Here is a 15,058-nt window from a genome sequence, read left to right as displayed (position 1 = left end):
TCCACCTCACTGCCCACGGTCCTTTCTGTGGCTCAGGCTTCCAGGATCGATTTACAGCTCATGAGGGTCTGCTAGACCGATCGTGTGGGGCAGTCGCAGCTCAATGAAGGGAAGTCAGACATGAAAACAAAGTCTTTGAGGCTGCAATTCAATGGGAAATAGGAGTTTGTAAAACATTTGCTTTTTAAAAACACCGCAGTGTGGGCAGGCCTCTGGGTGGATGAGCGACGCCCTGGGCCACGCTCTGCCCCAGGGTGGCGGCAGGAATTGCTGGTGAAGGACCATCCCCACCGCCCTTCCCCTCCGGGCGCCTGATGCCTCCTACTGGCTGCGAAAGGCCACTATGCAAGGGCCTTCTTTCTTACAGTAGAACAGCGGTTCTCAACCTTCCTAATGCTGCGACCCTTTAATACAGTTCCTCATGTTGTGGTGACCCCCAGCCATAAAATTATTTTCGTTGCTACTTCATAACTGTAATGTTGCTACTGTTATGAATCGTAATGTAAATATCTGATATGCAGGATGCATTTTCATTGTTACAGATTGAACATAATTAAAGCAGAGTGATTAATCACAAAAACAATATGTAATTATATATGTGTTTTCCGATGGTCTTAGGCGACCCCTGTGAAAGGGTCGTTCGACCCCCAAAGGGGTCGCGACCCACAGGTTGAGAACTGCTGCAGTAGAAGCAGCACCACATCACTCAGCCTTAGTGTCACTCAGGAAATGGAGCGGATAGCGCACACGGTGGCAACTCCAGCGAGAAGGGGAGCCGGTGGGATGCAGTTATTCACCTGGGCAGCTCTCGGCCACAGAGGCTGTCGGAGTGAGCAGGCGGCTGGGAATGGCTTTTGGACTCGCCCCGGCCTTGGGACTTGATTTGAGTGAGTGCCCGCAGCAGGGTCCCTTCGACGTCGGCCCTCACCATCTCACACTTCACAGTCAGGGAAAGAACTGGCAGGAAGCACATCGCCCTGTTTTTGCTGTGTTGCTACATCGTTCTCTGCAGTGCACCACCTTCCCCTTTCATTGTGCATAGCCAGAGGGGACTTTGCTGGGAAACACCGCTGCACAGTCCTGCCTCTCGGCCCTGCAGAGAAGGAGGCCTGCAGAGTGTGTGAGGAAATTAGAGAACGGGAGGGGGACAGGGTTTCGTCAGCACCCAGGTCTTTATTCATCACCAACGCGCGTTCCTCGGTTCCCCACCGCCTTGCCTTTCTGCTACCTGCAGGTGATCCCAGAGAAACCCGTCTGCAGTAACCCTCCCAGGCTCCCACCTGGCTCTCTAGTCATTCTTTCATTTCCCGCTGAGTTTAAAATGAAATGTGCTGTCAGGGAAGCAAACAAAGAGGCTCGCGCTCTCTTTCTCTGCCACGTTTATTTATTGTATTCTATTAAAAAACTGAATCCTCCCGTGGGCTTAATATTCAACGATTATTATGGACCATAACTGTCATTTTCAATTCTGAGGCGCTCGATGCAAATAGACTCTCTAGAAAAGAGACGTATTGTGTTTTACGCGCCAGAACTGCACGTGGAATCGGGGAGGGCTCTGCTACCTGCCGGGCTTGGACTTCCAAGGTGCCAGGAGCACAGGTGGGCACGCACCGCTGCCTCAGATGCTGGGCTCCGTGCCCCGTCGCCTCCGGGGCTGGGCTGACTTTGCAGGCAGCTGCGAGGCAATGCTGATGCTTCATCGGCTTCCCCAGGTGCTCTCCTCCCAAATTACCTTTGGCTCAAAAGTCTCACCTGAGGCGTTTGCCCGTTAGGATGTTGCCTGTTTTATGTCATTCTGCAGCCTGTCGTTAATAGAGGATTCAGATAGATCCTTTTGTGTGAAAGCCCAGTCCCATGTGGCTCACGGTTCGGGATCTGGAGAAGGGCCGCACGCAAATGAAAGAGACGAGATAAGAAATAATAATTTGGAAATATTGGGGGCCAGGCAGGCAAGCCCAGTGCAAGAGAAAAGACTTTCCCTGGTGCCTAGGCCTTGCCAAACTTTTATTCAATTTTGGACACGCATCTAGCTCTTAGGCAGGTAATTGCAGTAACAGACAGACTATCTTAAAGGTCAGTAAGCATTAGAAAGATTTACTCTGAAATTATTTGGTCAGGAAATAGCTTGAGCCCCCATTGTCTGGACTAGACAATCGGTGCATAGCTCTGGCCCTTGCCAGGGCTCAAGGTTCACCAGCGTTCCGGGATCCTTGTTTACACCTCTCTGCTAGTGAAGACAATGGGTGGCTTCCCACACTTTTGTATTTAGAGCAACTGGCATATGTGATGCCGAGACCGTGGGTGAGTGATCACTGCAACGTCCCTGTGACTGCAGCTGCCCAGTGACCTCAGACTGGAGTCGCTGACTAACCAACCGCCTAGCGGAGCACAGCCTGCAGTGCAGAATCAGGAGCAATACATGTGTTGGGCTTTTGTGTTGGGGTGTGGAGTTAGTGTTGCTTGAGTTTGTTCTGTAGCAGTGGGTAAGTAATAGGAGGATATGCGGTGTTGTCTCTTTCATTGCCACAGTGCTTTCCCTACACAGTTGAGCCCTTTAATTCTGAGAGCTTTGGTTCATGTCCTTTGGGGTCCCATGGGCACCATTTCTATTGATACATATTGGTACTGCTACAACGGGGCTGTTTTTTTCTTCCACGTGATGCAGCATCAAAGTCAATAATGAGGAGACATTGCACGAGTGGCGTTAAGCGATGGCAGTGTTGGGGAATGTGGCCTCGTTGAGTTGTGCACATCCGGAGAAATCATCCGGACAGCCTCCTAAAAGCCTTTTTATTTGATGAACCACTTCCTTTCTGTTGCTACACATCTCACCATGGACTTTTTAAAAACTATATATTTTTATTGACTCCAGAGAGGAAAGGAGAAGGAGAGAGAAATAGAAACATCAATGATGAGAGAGAATCATGGATCGGCTGCCTCCTGCACGCCCCCTACTGGGGATTGAGCCCACAATCCGGGCCTGTGCCCTGACCGGAATCTAACCTTGACCTCCTGGTTCATAGGCCACGTGGGCCAGGCTCACCGTGAACTTTTCTCCCAGTCAGGAGGACACATCAGAGAGAAGGGGGGTTTCCTCTGGGAGCTGGAGAAGGACTCCCGGTGGACAGAAAGCCCTGTTCAGTTTGATGAGGAAGTTAAGGCTTTGACGGTGTATACATGCATCTATGCAGCTTGTACTGCAAACAGCAATCTGTCTTGTTCTTATGTAGAAATGTTTGTTTATATAATGTTTACATGTCATGAATTATACAGGATCTGTTTCTGGTCATAATTAATTTGAACTATTAACTTGAGCAGCTATTTCACTATCTGTGTTATTAGCAAGAAAGCACCACACACGTGTTTAACGGCAGCGCTCGACCGCGTGTAGGTTTTAGCCTTCCAGTCGAGCGATCTCAATTAAAGGGCTGCTTAGCCATGAAAGACCTTGCCCAGGAAGAAAGCAGACTTGGAATACATTTGTCATAACAGGATCTAAAAGTAAGATGCTTTTCCCCTTTAAAAAACAACAACAAGTGCTTTGTTTATACTCTAGAGCAGTGGTTCTCAACCTTCTGGCCCTTTAAATACAGTTCCTCATGTTGTGACCCAACCATAAAATTATTTTCGTTGCTACTTCATAACTGTAATGTTGCTACTGTTATGAATCGTAATGTAAATATCTGATATGCAGGATGGTCTTAGGCGACCCCTGTGAAAGGGTCGTTTGACCGCCAAAGGGGTCGCGACCCACAGGTTGAGAACCTCTGCTCTAAAGCATTGTGTATTGATTGGAAAATCTAGAAAAGTACACAAAATAAAAGTAATCTTGATCACCTTCCAGAATTAGTTATTTTAAAGATATTATAATATAGTTCAAATAAAAAGTATTGAACGATCCCTGTGTTCCAGATACCACAGAACAATATTCACTTTAAATATAACTATTTACTGTCCCACAGCCCTGTGGTGAGGGTGCTGTTACTGAGCCATGTCTCAGATGAAGAAGTGGAGGCGAAGCATTAATTTGTTGACGACTGCAGATTTAAGCCAAGGTTTTCGACGTCAAAGTTTGCATTTTGAAACCATTATCAAGTCTTCTCATCCTTTTCTGCACAATATTCTTCCCTCCTTTAGCTTTTTCCTTCTCCAAATTGGATCACAGCAATTATTTTTTTATTGCTTACATTTTAACCTGATTTATTTTGAGAAACATATCCACTTATCCTTAAATATTTTCTGCAATGTGGTTTTCTCCCGAAAGTGTTTTTTTAAAAATCTTTATTGTTGAAAGTATTTCATATGTCCTCCTTCTTGCCCCATTGACCCTCCTCTCCAGCCTGCCCCTGCCCAGGCCCTCCCCACCCTCCTGTCTGTGTCCATGGGTTATGCATATATGCATACAAGTTGTTTGGTTAATTTCTTCTCAGCCAGCCAGCCACCCACCCCCGCCTTCCCTCTGAGGTTGGACAGTCTGTTCCATGCTTCTATGTCTCTGGGTCTATTTTGTTCATCAGTTTAGTTTGTTCTTTAGAATGGCTTTTACTACCCATAGATCACATGGTTTCACCATTGCTAATTTAATCTGTTTCCCATTATTGCTATTTAGGTTGGCTCAACCATTTGCCTATTATACATGTTATATGGTGAACATCTTTGCACATATTTTTTATTATTTCCTTAGGATAACTTTCTAAATAGGACATTTCCAGCTCTAAGGAGAGCCCATTTTAAAGGCTTTAAGATACATTTAAGCACATTACCTTTTAAATAGTTTATACGGATTTTTATTTGTACAGCAATACATGAGAGTGGCCGTAAACCTCCACAGTACACAGGAAATACAATTAAAGATGAGGAGGATGAAAAATCAGCAACTCACTGTACTTTCAATTTAAATGAATAGGGTAGATGTCCATTGAAAATCTTCATTAACATAGCTTGAAAGGCTTGCTTTTCAAAGAAAAATTAAGAAATTTGTTATCTATAAAAATACAACTTATTTTTATGTGAATAAAATTTCATGCAGAAATGTCAAAAGGAGGAAGAAAACCATAAGTCTGTAACTAAGGGGATGAGATTCGAACAAGGTTTATTTATTTTATTTTTTTAAAGAGGGAACATGGGCTTTATTGTGAATTCTTGTTAACTTTGTTGAGTCTGATGATTGTACTGTGACTATGTTAGTCATTATTTATTAAAAATACATAGTAAAGCTGTAATAAATGAAAGTATTAACATAGAGCTAAAGCCGTAAGGTACAGGAGGTGGGACATGCTGGGTGTGACCTGTTAGAGCCAGCGTTTGGCCTCAAATTCTGCTCCCTCCAGTTTTTCTTTCTGTGTATTTTTAATTGCTGATAGCATTACAGATGTTCCCCTCTACCCAGCCTCTACCCACCCCCTTCCCCGGGTCTACACCACCTGAATAAAGCTTATTCCCTAAGAAAAGCTCTTAAACCCTCTGAAGAAATGTGATTAGATCCCCACGTGGGTTTTCAAGGGTGAAGAGTCCCCTTGGGAAGTGCAGTGCATAGGAGTTGGAATTGAGGGGACTTTCAAGGGCAAAGGGATGAATGGGTGAGAGTAGGAATGAGTTTTTACAGCTTCAAGGCTGCCTTGGCGAAGGGATCCTTGTTCTCTGCTGCCCTCTAAGCTGGACGAGTGAAGAATCTGTATCTGTTCCAGCTCAGGTGGGACCTGCCCGGGCCCCCCCAGGTGGGCAGACGGAGGCTGCGGGCTGTCTGGTCGGTGGGGGTGACCCGGCCAGGACAGAGCCTGGAGTGACTCTGGGAAGATGCGCTCCTAATGGAACTTGGTGACAAGGCCAGGTGCTCCGTGGGGAGCCCTGGGAGCTGGAGCAGGTGTGAGGAGCCCATTATTCCACACTTATTCTTGAAGAGCCAGATGTACCTGAGACTTAATAAGCATAAATTTCCCACAGTGCTCTGTGGTTTGAATTTCTCCTCCCGGCACTCCAGTGTAATGTGTGCGTGACTAGGTTTTAATCACCTCGCAGGTTGAATAATTTTTGAATTAGGTGGGTGGTCATTGTAAGGGGTCAGGGCGATGAGCAGCGTTGACGGAGAGGAGTGCTCCGTTCCCAGCTCAGAGCTACATGCAGACTGGGTGCAGCCCAGCCCCTCTGATCGCGCTCTCCTGGGGAGGCCACGCCAACAGCGGAGACCGAGAACAGCAAGCGAAGGGAGATGGTGTTTTAGGCCATTCTCTCCGCAAGCCTTCAGAAGCGTGGCCTCTGATAATGAGAATGTTTCTGTAATCAGAGGATACACTTTTTAAAACTGTACTTCATGCCTCAGGCCAGTTGCTGCAGGCGGGAAGTTTGAAACAAATAGTACTGTTTCAGTTTCTCCTCTTACTGTAAGTCAGAGCCCCCACCCCCTCCCCTCCCGGCCACTGCAAGCATTTCTCTGAGATAATGGCTCTTCAAAAGGAGGCTGAGGGCTACTCTCGGTTCCTCACGGCAGCCGTTGGCAACCAGCTCCTTGAAAAGCACACAATTTAAGTGAAACATCTTGGATTGTATCTAGGCAGGGCGGGGGTGCTCTTTATATGTGAAACAGTTGGAAGAATTGCTCCCAAAGAAGTGAGGTTCAAACCAGCTTGCGCCAGTAGACTGTGTAGCAAATTGTAGGCTGTGAACTTTAAATATATATTGATTTCAGAGAGAGGAAGGGAAAGGGAAAGAGAGAGAAACATCAATGATGAGAGAATCATTGATCGACTGCCTCCTCCACGCCCCTCACTGGGGATCCAGCCTGCAACCGGGCATGTGCCCTTGACTGGAATTGAACCTGGGACCCTTCAGTCCGCAGGCCGACGCTCTATCCACTGAGCCAAACCGGCTAGGGTGGCTATGAACTTTTTAATTAAAAAAAGAATAAGAGAAATGATTAATATGAAATTTATAGAGAGTCAAAACTAGTGGAATAATATCACTTACTGATTGATGGCTGGGCTAAATCTTACAAGGTAAAACATCTATTATGTCTCTGTTTTATTCTCTAGGGGAGTTTCATTTTTCTAAACCAAGGCATAAATTCCCCCCAGACTGCCCAATGTTTCAACTTAGACACAGCTGAGAATTTAGGGTACCCCAACAAGAATGTTTGTTTGTAGGAGGAATAAGCCTTCAGCAAAATCTCTGATTGGAGATAGCATGGAGCCCAGCTTTTGTTTGCACTGTTTCAGAAGCAGGCTTCATATCTATTTCTAGCTTTAGCATAACTTATTAATATCTGTTGAAATCTCCTGACTTTCTTAGAGTGAACAATATAATACTAGGTCAGAGCAAAGCATATAGTCACTTTCTTTTTATATAACTTAAATTTTTTCCCCCCAAAAGGAAGAAAATGAAAATCATTTTCTCATCAACTGAAGATCAGAAGTTAGACTTTTAAAAGTTTTATTTATTTATTTACTAGAGTCCTGGTGCTTGACATTTGTGCACTTGGGGGGAGGGGGGGGGTGTCCCTTAGCCCAGCCTGTGCCCTCTCGCAGTCCGGGGGCCCTCAGGGGATGTCCGACTGACAGCTTAGGCCTGCTTCCTGCATGGGAGCCTAAACCATCAGTCGCATATCCTTAGTGCTGCCGCCACCACTGCTGTGCTCTCCAGCTGTGAGCCTGGCTTCTGGCTGAGCAGCGCTCCCCCCTGTGGGAGTGCACTGACCACCAGGGGGCAGCTCCTGCGTTGAATGTCTGCCCCCTGGTGGTCAGTGTGCATCATAGCGACCGGTAGTTCTGCTGTTTGGTCAATTTCCATATTAGCCTTTTATTATGTAAGATTAGAATATATTTTTATTGATTTCAGAGAGGAAGAGAGAGGGATAGAAAGATAGAAACATGAAAAAAAAAAGAAACATCAATGATGAGAGAGAATCATTGATCAGCTGCCTCCTGCATGCCCCCCACTGGGGATGGAGCCTGCAACCTGGGCATGTGCCTTGACTGGGAATTGAACCCTGACCTCCTGGTTCATAGGTTGATGCTCAACCATGTGGGGCGCGGCTACAGTGTCTTGGCCAGGTTCAAGCCTCGGACTAATGAAAGGACAGGGTCCTCTCATTGCCACGTGTAAGTCCCAGCTGGAGGGCGGGGCCCTCCCAGCACAATCATAGCCAACGGCTGTGGTTGTAAGCTTGAACCTATGGTCCAAACACGTGGCCCCATGTGCCTTGTGTTAGAGTTCTGGTGCATGTAGTTGACTGGGGATGAAACTCACGAGAATGCTGTAAACAACTTGATCACGCCCCTACTTGGCCTCGTGGCATCTGCTATAAAGTAAAGACATGGCTTATGGGCGCTGGCGCTGTCTCCTCATCAGGGAGCAGCGTCCCACCGAGACCCAGCTTTCATTCTCTTGTCTGTCTTTTCTCAATCCTTTCACCCCCCCACTCAGGATCACCTTTGGCCGTAACACAACCGAGTTAGGTTCTGCCCTGAGTGCTGCACAGTGGAAGCAGAGGAGTAGATTTTGAGGATGAAGTCATGGAGAAAAGAGGGCAGAGCCTCTGTCAGCCTGGGTTTGTTCTTTGTTGGTAATTCCCGTGATTTTGTCTTTTTCCAGTCACTCCTGGGAATCCCTTTGACCACGAGCAGGAACATTCAACTCAGTCTTGCATTTTGAAATACAAGTAGAAACTCCGAGATTCAATACTCCCTGAGCTTTGTAACTTCCAAACTTTATCATGTAAGTGGTTGTAGTTTTGATGTCGTCTCTGGGATCTAGGAAGTAAAGTGTTGACAGCACAACAGGAGAGTCAGGGCTCTGTGCTTGCATTGGTCCCCGAAGTGTATGCTTGTCGATTTAGATGCTTGTTTATGACGCCTTTGATTTGAGAAGATCTCTGTTGGAAGCATAAACTGCCATTCCCACACAAGGAAGCAAGATGTACAATTTCTAAGTAATAACATGGTTTACTCATTTTTCTAAAATGGCACCATCCAAATGATGTCTTCTTAATTCTGCCTGTAAGTTTTTCATTTTGAAGTTAGCACATTCTCTTCTCAAAAGTTGGCTTAGAAAACTCAGGAAATGAAGTGCTTTTTCTTTTTGAATTGTGTAATTGAAGTGCAAAGAACTGTAGGTTTATGGTGCTGTAGACTAGTTTTCCAATTCAAGAAAGCTTTCTTCATGATACGTGTTAGTCGTATTCACTTGTTCATATTCATAAGTGAACAGTAAAGAAGACATTCTGTTGTGATTCATTTTATTTCATCATGGATAGTAAGAAATCCCTGCTCAACTTCATTCCCAGTCCTTAAATGGCCTAACTTGATGCGAAACCAAAGATTTCTGACTAGATGTATCCTGGATGTGTTTTCATGGAAAGGGATGTATATGTTGTTTGGATAAGGTACACTGCTGACAGACCATCTTATTTAAGGTGCTTTTCAAGGACCTTTCCTCTTCCAGACTTTACAGTTTATCAGGACTGTTTCCCAGCCACTCTCCTGGGCGCACAGAGAAGGGTAAGACATGATTTCTGCCTGCGCTGAGTGAAGGAGTCGTGTGTAGGCGGATTCCCATGAGCAGGTTTTCAGGACTGTCATTGGCCTTCACCAGCCTTGCTAGGGGGCATGGGTGGCGGGGGTCAGGGGGGAGGGGAGGGTCCAGTTCATCTTGTGGAGGAGAGGAAGGGCAAGAGACAACTTTGCTGTTTCCTTTATAAAAATTCAACATGTCTTCCAGGTGCTGACTGATGAGCCATTGGGATATGGGTAGTATTTGCAATTGAGAATATTGATGAGATTTTCTAGGAAAAGAATTCAAAAGACAGAGATGAATGAACTAAAGGTAGAAAATTCTGTGGCAAGAAAGCAACCTTCATAGGACAATGGTTGAAGAAGAGTCATCTAAAACTATGAGTTTAGCACTCTGGACTGCAACTTACTAGGTTTTAAAATCAATATAGTGGATGTGAAATTAATACACTTACTTATAGACAGAATTTTAAAAACACAGAGAACAGGAAATATCAGTGTGTAGGTAGTAGAGGTCATTATTGTTTTGTGAAAGAAGTTATGAATAAAAAACAACCCCTTAGCTTTGTGACTGGTTAGCTATGAAGTAAAAATAATAACCATGATTTTAAGCTGGTTGACTGGGAAGATGGTATATAGAATGTGAAAAAATAAGGAAGAAAACTTTTATTTTTTGGTAGGAAATTAAAAATTTTATTTTTAAAAAATATTTTTATTGATTTCAGAGAGAAAGAGAGAGAGCGAAACATCAAAGATAAGAATCATTGATTGGCCGCCACCTGCACACCCCCTACTAGGGATTGAGCCTGCAACCCAGGGAAATTGAACTGTGACCTCCTGGTCCCTAGGTTGACGCTCAACCATTGAGCCACACTGGCCAGGCGGGAAAATCTTACTCGATTGCATTGAATTTTATTTCACAGTCAAGTGAAACGATTAGCAGGGATTACAAACTGAAGATGGAGATGTTTAGGCGTCGCCCGTAAGGGAGTTGTAGAAGCCCTGGGTCTGCCTGAGCTGCCCCAGGATAATTGGTAGGTGTGGACACGGAAAGCCCGGGGAGTCAAAAAACAAGGTCATGATACCCCCCCCCCCCCTCCCCCGCCGAATTTCCAGTGGTGCCCACATCTGCTTTGTAAAAACTCGACAGCTGATTCCAGGAATCTTTAAGGACAGAGACGGGCACTCTGTCCAGGGACTGGCCGTGGTCTGGCGCCCACTGTCTTCCTGGCGTCCATCCTGGTGCTCTGGTTGTGTCATCCTCTCCCGCTGCCACCGTTGGCGAAGGGAGAGCCTCGGTTGAGGTTTGGCCCCTTCCCCCACAGAAATGGATGCTCCCCCTCATGACGTCTAAGAGCCCGGAGGAGCCCCTGGTGGAAAAGCTCAGCTGGCATGTCTGTGTCTTCTGCTCCCTCCCCTTGTTCCAGGGCCTCTTTGGGCCCATTTGCGATCATTCTTTTCCAGGTGCCACAGTGCCGCCACCGCTGTGGGCTTCGCTCCTCCCTGAGTCTTCTCTTGGGAGGGTGACTGGCTTCTTCCTCCTGCCTCCTCAGTCCTCCCACAGGCTTTCCACGCCTCTTTCCTGGAGTTAGGAGACATTTGAACACCCACATTTTCCCTTTCCATTTTCTCCTGGTTCCCCCGTGACGAACCCCGATGGCCTTCTGGAAACTCATCATTCGCAGTTGTGTTAGAGCAGCACTTTGCTGAAAGAGACTGAGTTAGAGATGTTTTATTGCACTGCACAGAGCTAAGACGTGCAGGAGCCATGGAGATGGAGAAACTCGCATGACGGATGTGTCTCTCTCCCTGTTTTGCAGCCCTCGTTGAATCCTGGAGGGAGCCAGTCGTCCGACGTGGTGCTTCTGAACCACTGGAAAGTGAGGAACTTTGAAGTCCAACGTGGTGACATTGTGTCATTGGTGTAAGTAGCCCAGGAACGTACTGTGTGTGTTCATAAATGACAGCCACCTTGAACTGGGAATCTGCCGCTAATACCATATTGCCAACTATTAAATTAATAGGTACATTTAAAATGTGATGCGTTTTAAAAAATCAATTTTGAAATGTAACAATGCTATATAAAAGGGGTTTTCTTTTACATTTAAAATGTATCCACTGGTTGACCTACTTGGATTTGGTAAAATGCGTTTAATGAAGTGTTGATTGGAAGTTATATTGAAGACTTAGAGTATATATGTTTGGAATTAGTTCGAATTATTTAGAAATTTTGCATCTTGGAGGCAACCACTGATGCTCATGTTTTATGCATTTGTGTAGGTACAGGATATTCCTAGGATCGTTGTGATGTGAAATCCAGTGGCCTCTCTGAGTGATTTAACTGGAAAAAGGAGGTTTCGGAGGCTGGCAGGCTGGAGGCTTTTGCTTGGGACCAAAAGGTGGCGCTGTTTCCCTGTGAAAGTAGGACAGCTGGTCAGGAACATGCATTGCACTCCCGTCCTGGGAAGAGGAGTGCCAGCTGTGTGTGATCCACAGTGATATTGTACCCGCCCAGCACATGCCTGGAGGGCTGAGAGTCGAGATTTTCCTGTTTGTTTGTTTGTTTTAAAGGGAGTTCTCGCTGAGAAGCCTGCGACAGAACCTGCCTTATTTCTTCTGGCTTCAGCCACTTGTAGAAACGGCTTAGTGTGGTTCCCTGCGATGCCAGCTGGTGCACTGGGGTAGCAGTTGATGGAGCCCTTCTTGTCATTTATGTTAACAACAGTCCAATCCCCCTCTGGGTGCAGGCCTCCATTTTGTGTTTCTGATTCTCGAATTGGGAGGCCCGATTCTCGGCGGGCGGGATTTATAACTGTTCGGTGAAAGCAAAACCGGCATCGACTTGTTCACACTCACCTCCGGCTGGTGCCTTGTGGAAACAGGTATCGTGTACGTGTGGCTCGGGGAGTCTGTTGGGCCAGGATTCGTGTGAAGGTACATGCATTGGACCTGGTGAGGGACTCATGGGCTGAATACACTAGAGTGTGTTCTGGTTGGCAGGCTCCCCCCCCCCCCACCCCCCCCATGGGGATTGGAAGCTCCCCGTGTCCTCCAGTGCTTGCTGCAACACGCACCTCCCCTCGGAGCAGGTGGGGTTTGCCCTTCAGGGCCCTGGCTTTGCGACCTCGCTGGTGTCCTTCCCCGGCGGGTTAGCCTGGCCCAGCTTACGGTTCTCGTGCCTCTGGTTGGGCAAGGCCACATCCTCACTCAGCTGGGGATGGAGAGGACGCCGCCGAGTGAGGGAGGTCACTGTCCGCAGACAGTTGTCATTGTTTTTTTCCTTTAGAAACTTGCTGACTGTCTCTAAGCAAGTGAATCTGAACAGGTGATTGGGGGGAAAAATGGCTCCTTGAAGTTCAGGGTTGCAGGGCTCATAAAATTATCCTGGCTTACCATAGACTGCTGAGGGGCAGGAAAAATGAGACTGCTCTTCTGTGTAAACAGTAAAGCGATTGATATTTATTATATAAAGTAATTTCAAGCACAGTACATTCCAACTGAGGTTGATGTGATAAACTAGCTACTTTGGTTGAACTGTATTCTTAATGAGTTAATTATGTGCTATATCTGTCTTGTACAAATAACAGATTTTCCTTCGTAATGCTTGTTGCTAGCAGGAGCTACTTACAGAGAAGAATGCTTAGTTAAGGGCGTTATATTTAACAACAAATAATTAAGTAGTGTTGCTTTCAACATTCTTTAGCATGATGTAATACTCTAAACGGTACCATTTAGCCCGGTTGGCGTGGCTCAGTGGTTGAGTGTTGACCTATGAACTAGGAGGTCACGGTTCAATTCCTGGTCAGGGCACATGCCCAGGTTGTGGGCTTGATCCCCACTGTGGGGTATGTAGGACGTAGCTGATGGATGATTCTCTCTCATCATTGATGTTTCTCTCTCTCCCCCTCTCCATTTCTTTCTGAGATCAATAAAAATATATTTTAAAGATACCATTTAAAGTATCAAGTTTTGTGAGCAAAAGTGCTTTCTAAACATGTCTTTATATGTTCACATATTTTAGGGACTGCTTCATTTGAAAAGATTGACATTGGTTCGATTAATGTTCATAATATACATTTAATTCATGACTATTTGCTTTTTCTACAAAATACATCAGCCTGGTTTTAACTTAGATAATTGTCAGTACACATTAGCATATCCTGTCTAAGAAATGTGTGACTAATCCAGGAATGCATGACTAAATTTTGAATTTATGGCTACATATAAAATGTATAAAATACAAATTGATATATAGAACACATTTCATTGGTATGTAAATAATCTTTGGAAACAAGATATTACAACAATTTATATTTTAAATTATCCTGGGACACCGTTGTGTGTATTCAGAGTATGTGGAGCTACAGCTTTTCTATCATAATATTATTCGTGCAATTCTTGAAAACTTTTCAGTGTGCAAATTCATGCTCACAGTAGGAGGGCTCATGCAACTTTGTAACCAGAATGCTAATGAAAAGAATAACAGCGTCATTAAAAATGCTAGCACTTTAAAAGACATAGGAAATTTCTAATAAGTAAACGCTGCAGTAAAAGTAGGATTTTAACTTAAAACAAAAAAGGTGAAGGCGGCTTGATGGAAGGGGACACACACCACACACCACACACACACCATAACACATACCACGCACACACACACCACACATACACATACCACACACACCACACACACACCACACACACACCATAACACATACCACGCACACCACACACACACCACACACACACCATAACACATACCACGCACACACACACACCATACATACATATACCACACACACCACACATACACACATACCACACACACACCATAACACATACCACGCACACACACACCACACATACACATACCACACACACCACACATACACACACACCACACACACTACACATCACACATATATACATACACCACACACACACACACCACACAGACACCATTCCACACATATACACACACACTACAACACACACATACCACACACACCACCCATACCACACACACACCACATACACCACACACACCACACACACCACATACCACACGCACACACCACATACACAGCTTTTCATCAGGTGAGGCCTACGTGTGTGGCGCCCTCAGTGAATGTCAGTGTGACCTCTGAGTGAGGGTCTGCCTGTCGCCGGGTTATGCAACAAGTAGCCTGTCCTAATATGGGTCCTTGAGGCTTCTCGTCAGTGGAAATAAACAATTATCCAGAAAACAGTCTTCCCGCACCTCCTCAGAGAGAAATGTTTCCTGAGCTCAAAGCTCTGATCAAGTTGGGCAGCTGTCGCGTCAGCACCATCCCCTTCCTCATCAGCCAGACACGTCCCAGCACCTGTGTGTGTGTGAATGAGTGTGTGTGTGTGTAAATGAGTGTGTGTGAGTGTGTGTGTGGGGGGGCGTGTGAGTGTACCTCAAAGCCATTTTATACAGTGACAATAATCGCTTCTTGTTCATTATGGTTATTGTAGCTGACATGTGCTGGTAAGCCAAGCAAATTTTTAAAATAAAGTTGTTTCTTTTTACCTTG

At 45.6% G+C, this 15,058-nt stretch overlaps 1 protein-coding gene across 2 annotated transcripts in view; it reads left to right on the top strand.

The window, feature by feature from the left end:
• Positions 1–15,058, top strand: part of IMMP2L (inner mitochondrial membrane peptidase subunit 2) — a 473,548-nt gene that overhangs the window by 42,718 nt on the left and 415,772 nt on the right. For both annotated transcript variants that reach the window (XM_070425223.1, XM_070425224.1), the window contains exon 4: positions 11,324–11,427. In XM_070425223.1, the coding sequence (XP_070281324.1) occupies positions 11,324–11,427 (104 nt within the window). The remainder of the gene's footprint in view (positions 1–11,323; positions 11,428–15,058) is intronic.

The sequence above is a fragment of the Myotis yumanensis genome, unplaced genomic scaffold (assembly GCF_028538775.1).
Source record: "Myotis yumanensis isolate MYYU_CA2020_CCGP unplaced genomic scaffold, mMyoYum1.0.hap1 SCAF_9, whole genome shotgun sequence".
In the NCBI taxonomy this organism is placed as follows: Eukaryota; Metazoa; Chordata; class Mammalia; order Chiroptera; family Vespertilionidae; genus Myotis; species Myotis yumanensis.
The sequence above is the reverse complement of the archived record's forward strand: the minus strand, read 5'-3'. Positions and strand labels throughout refer to the sequence as shown.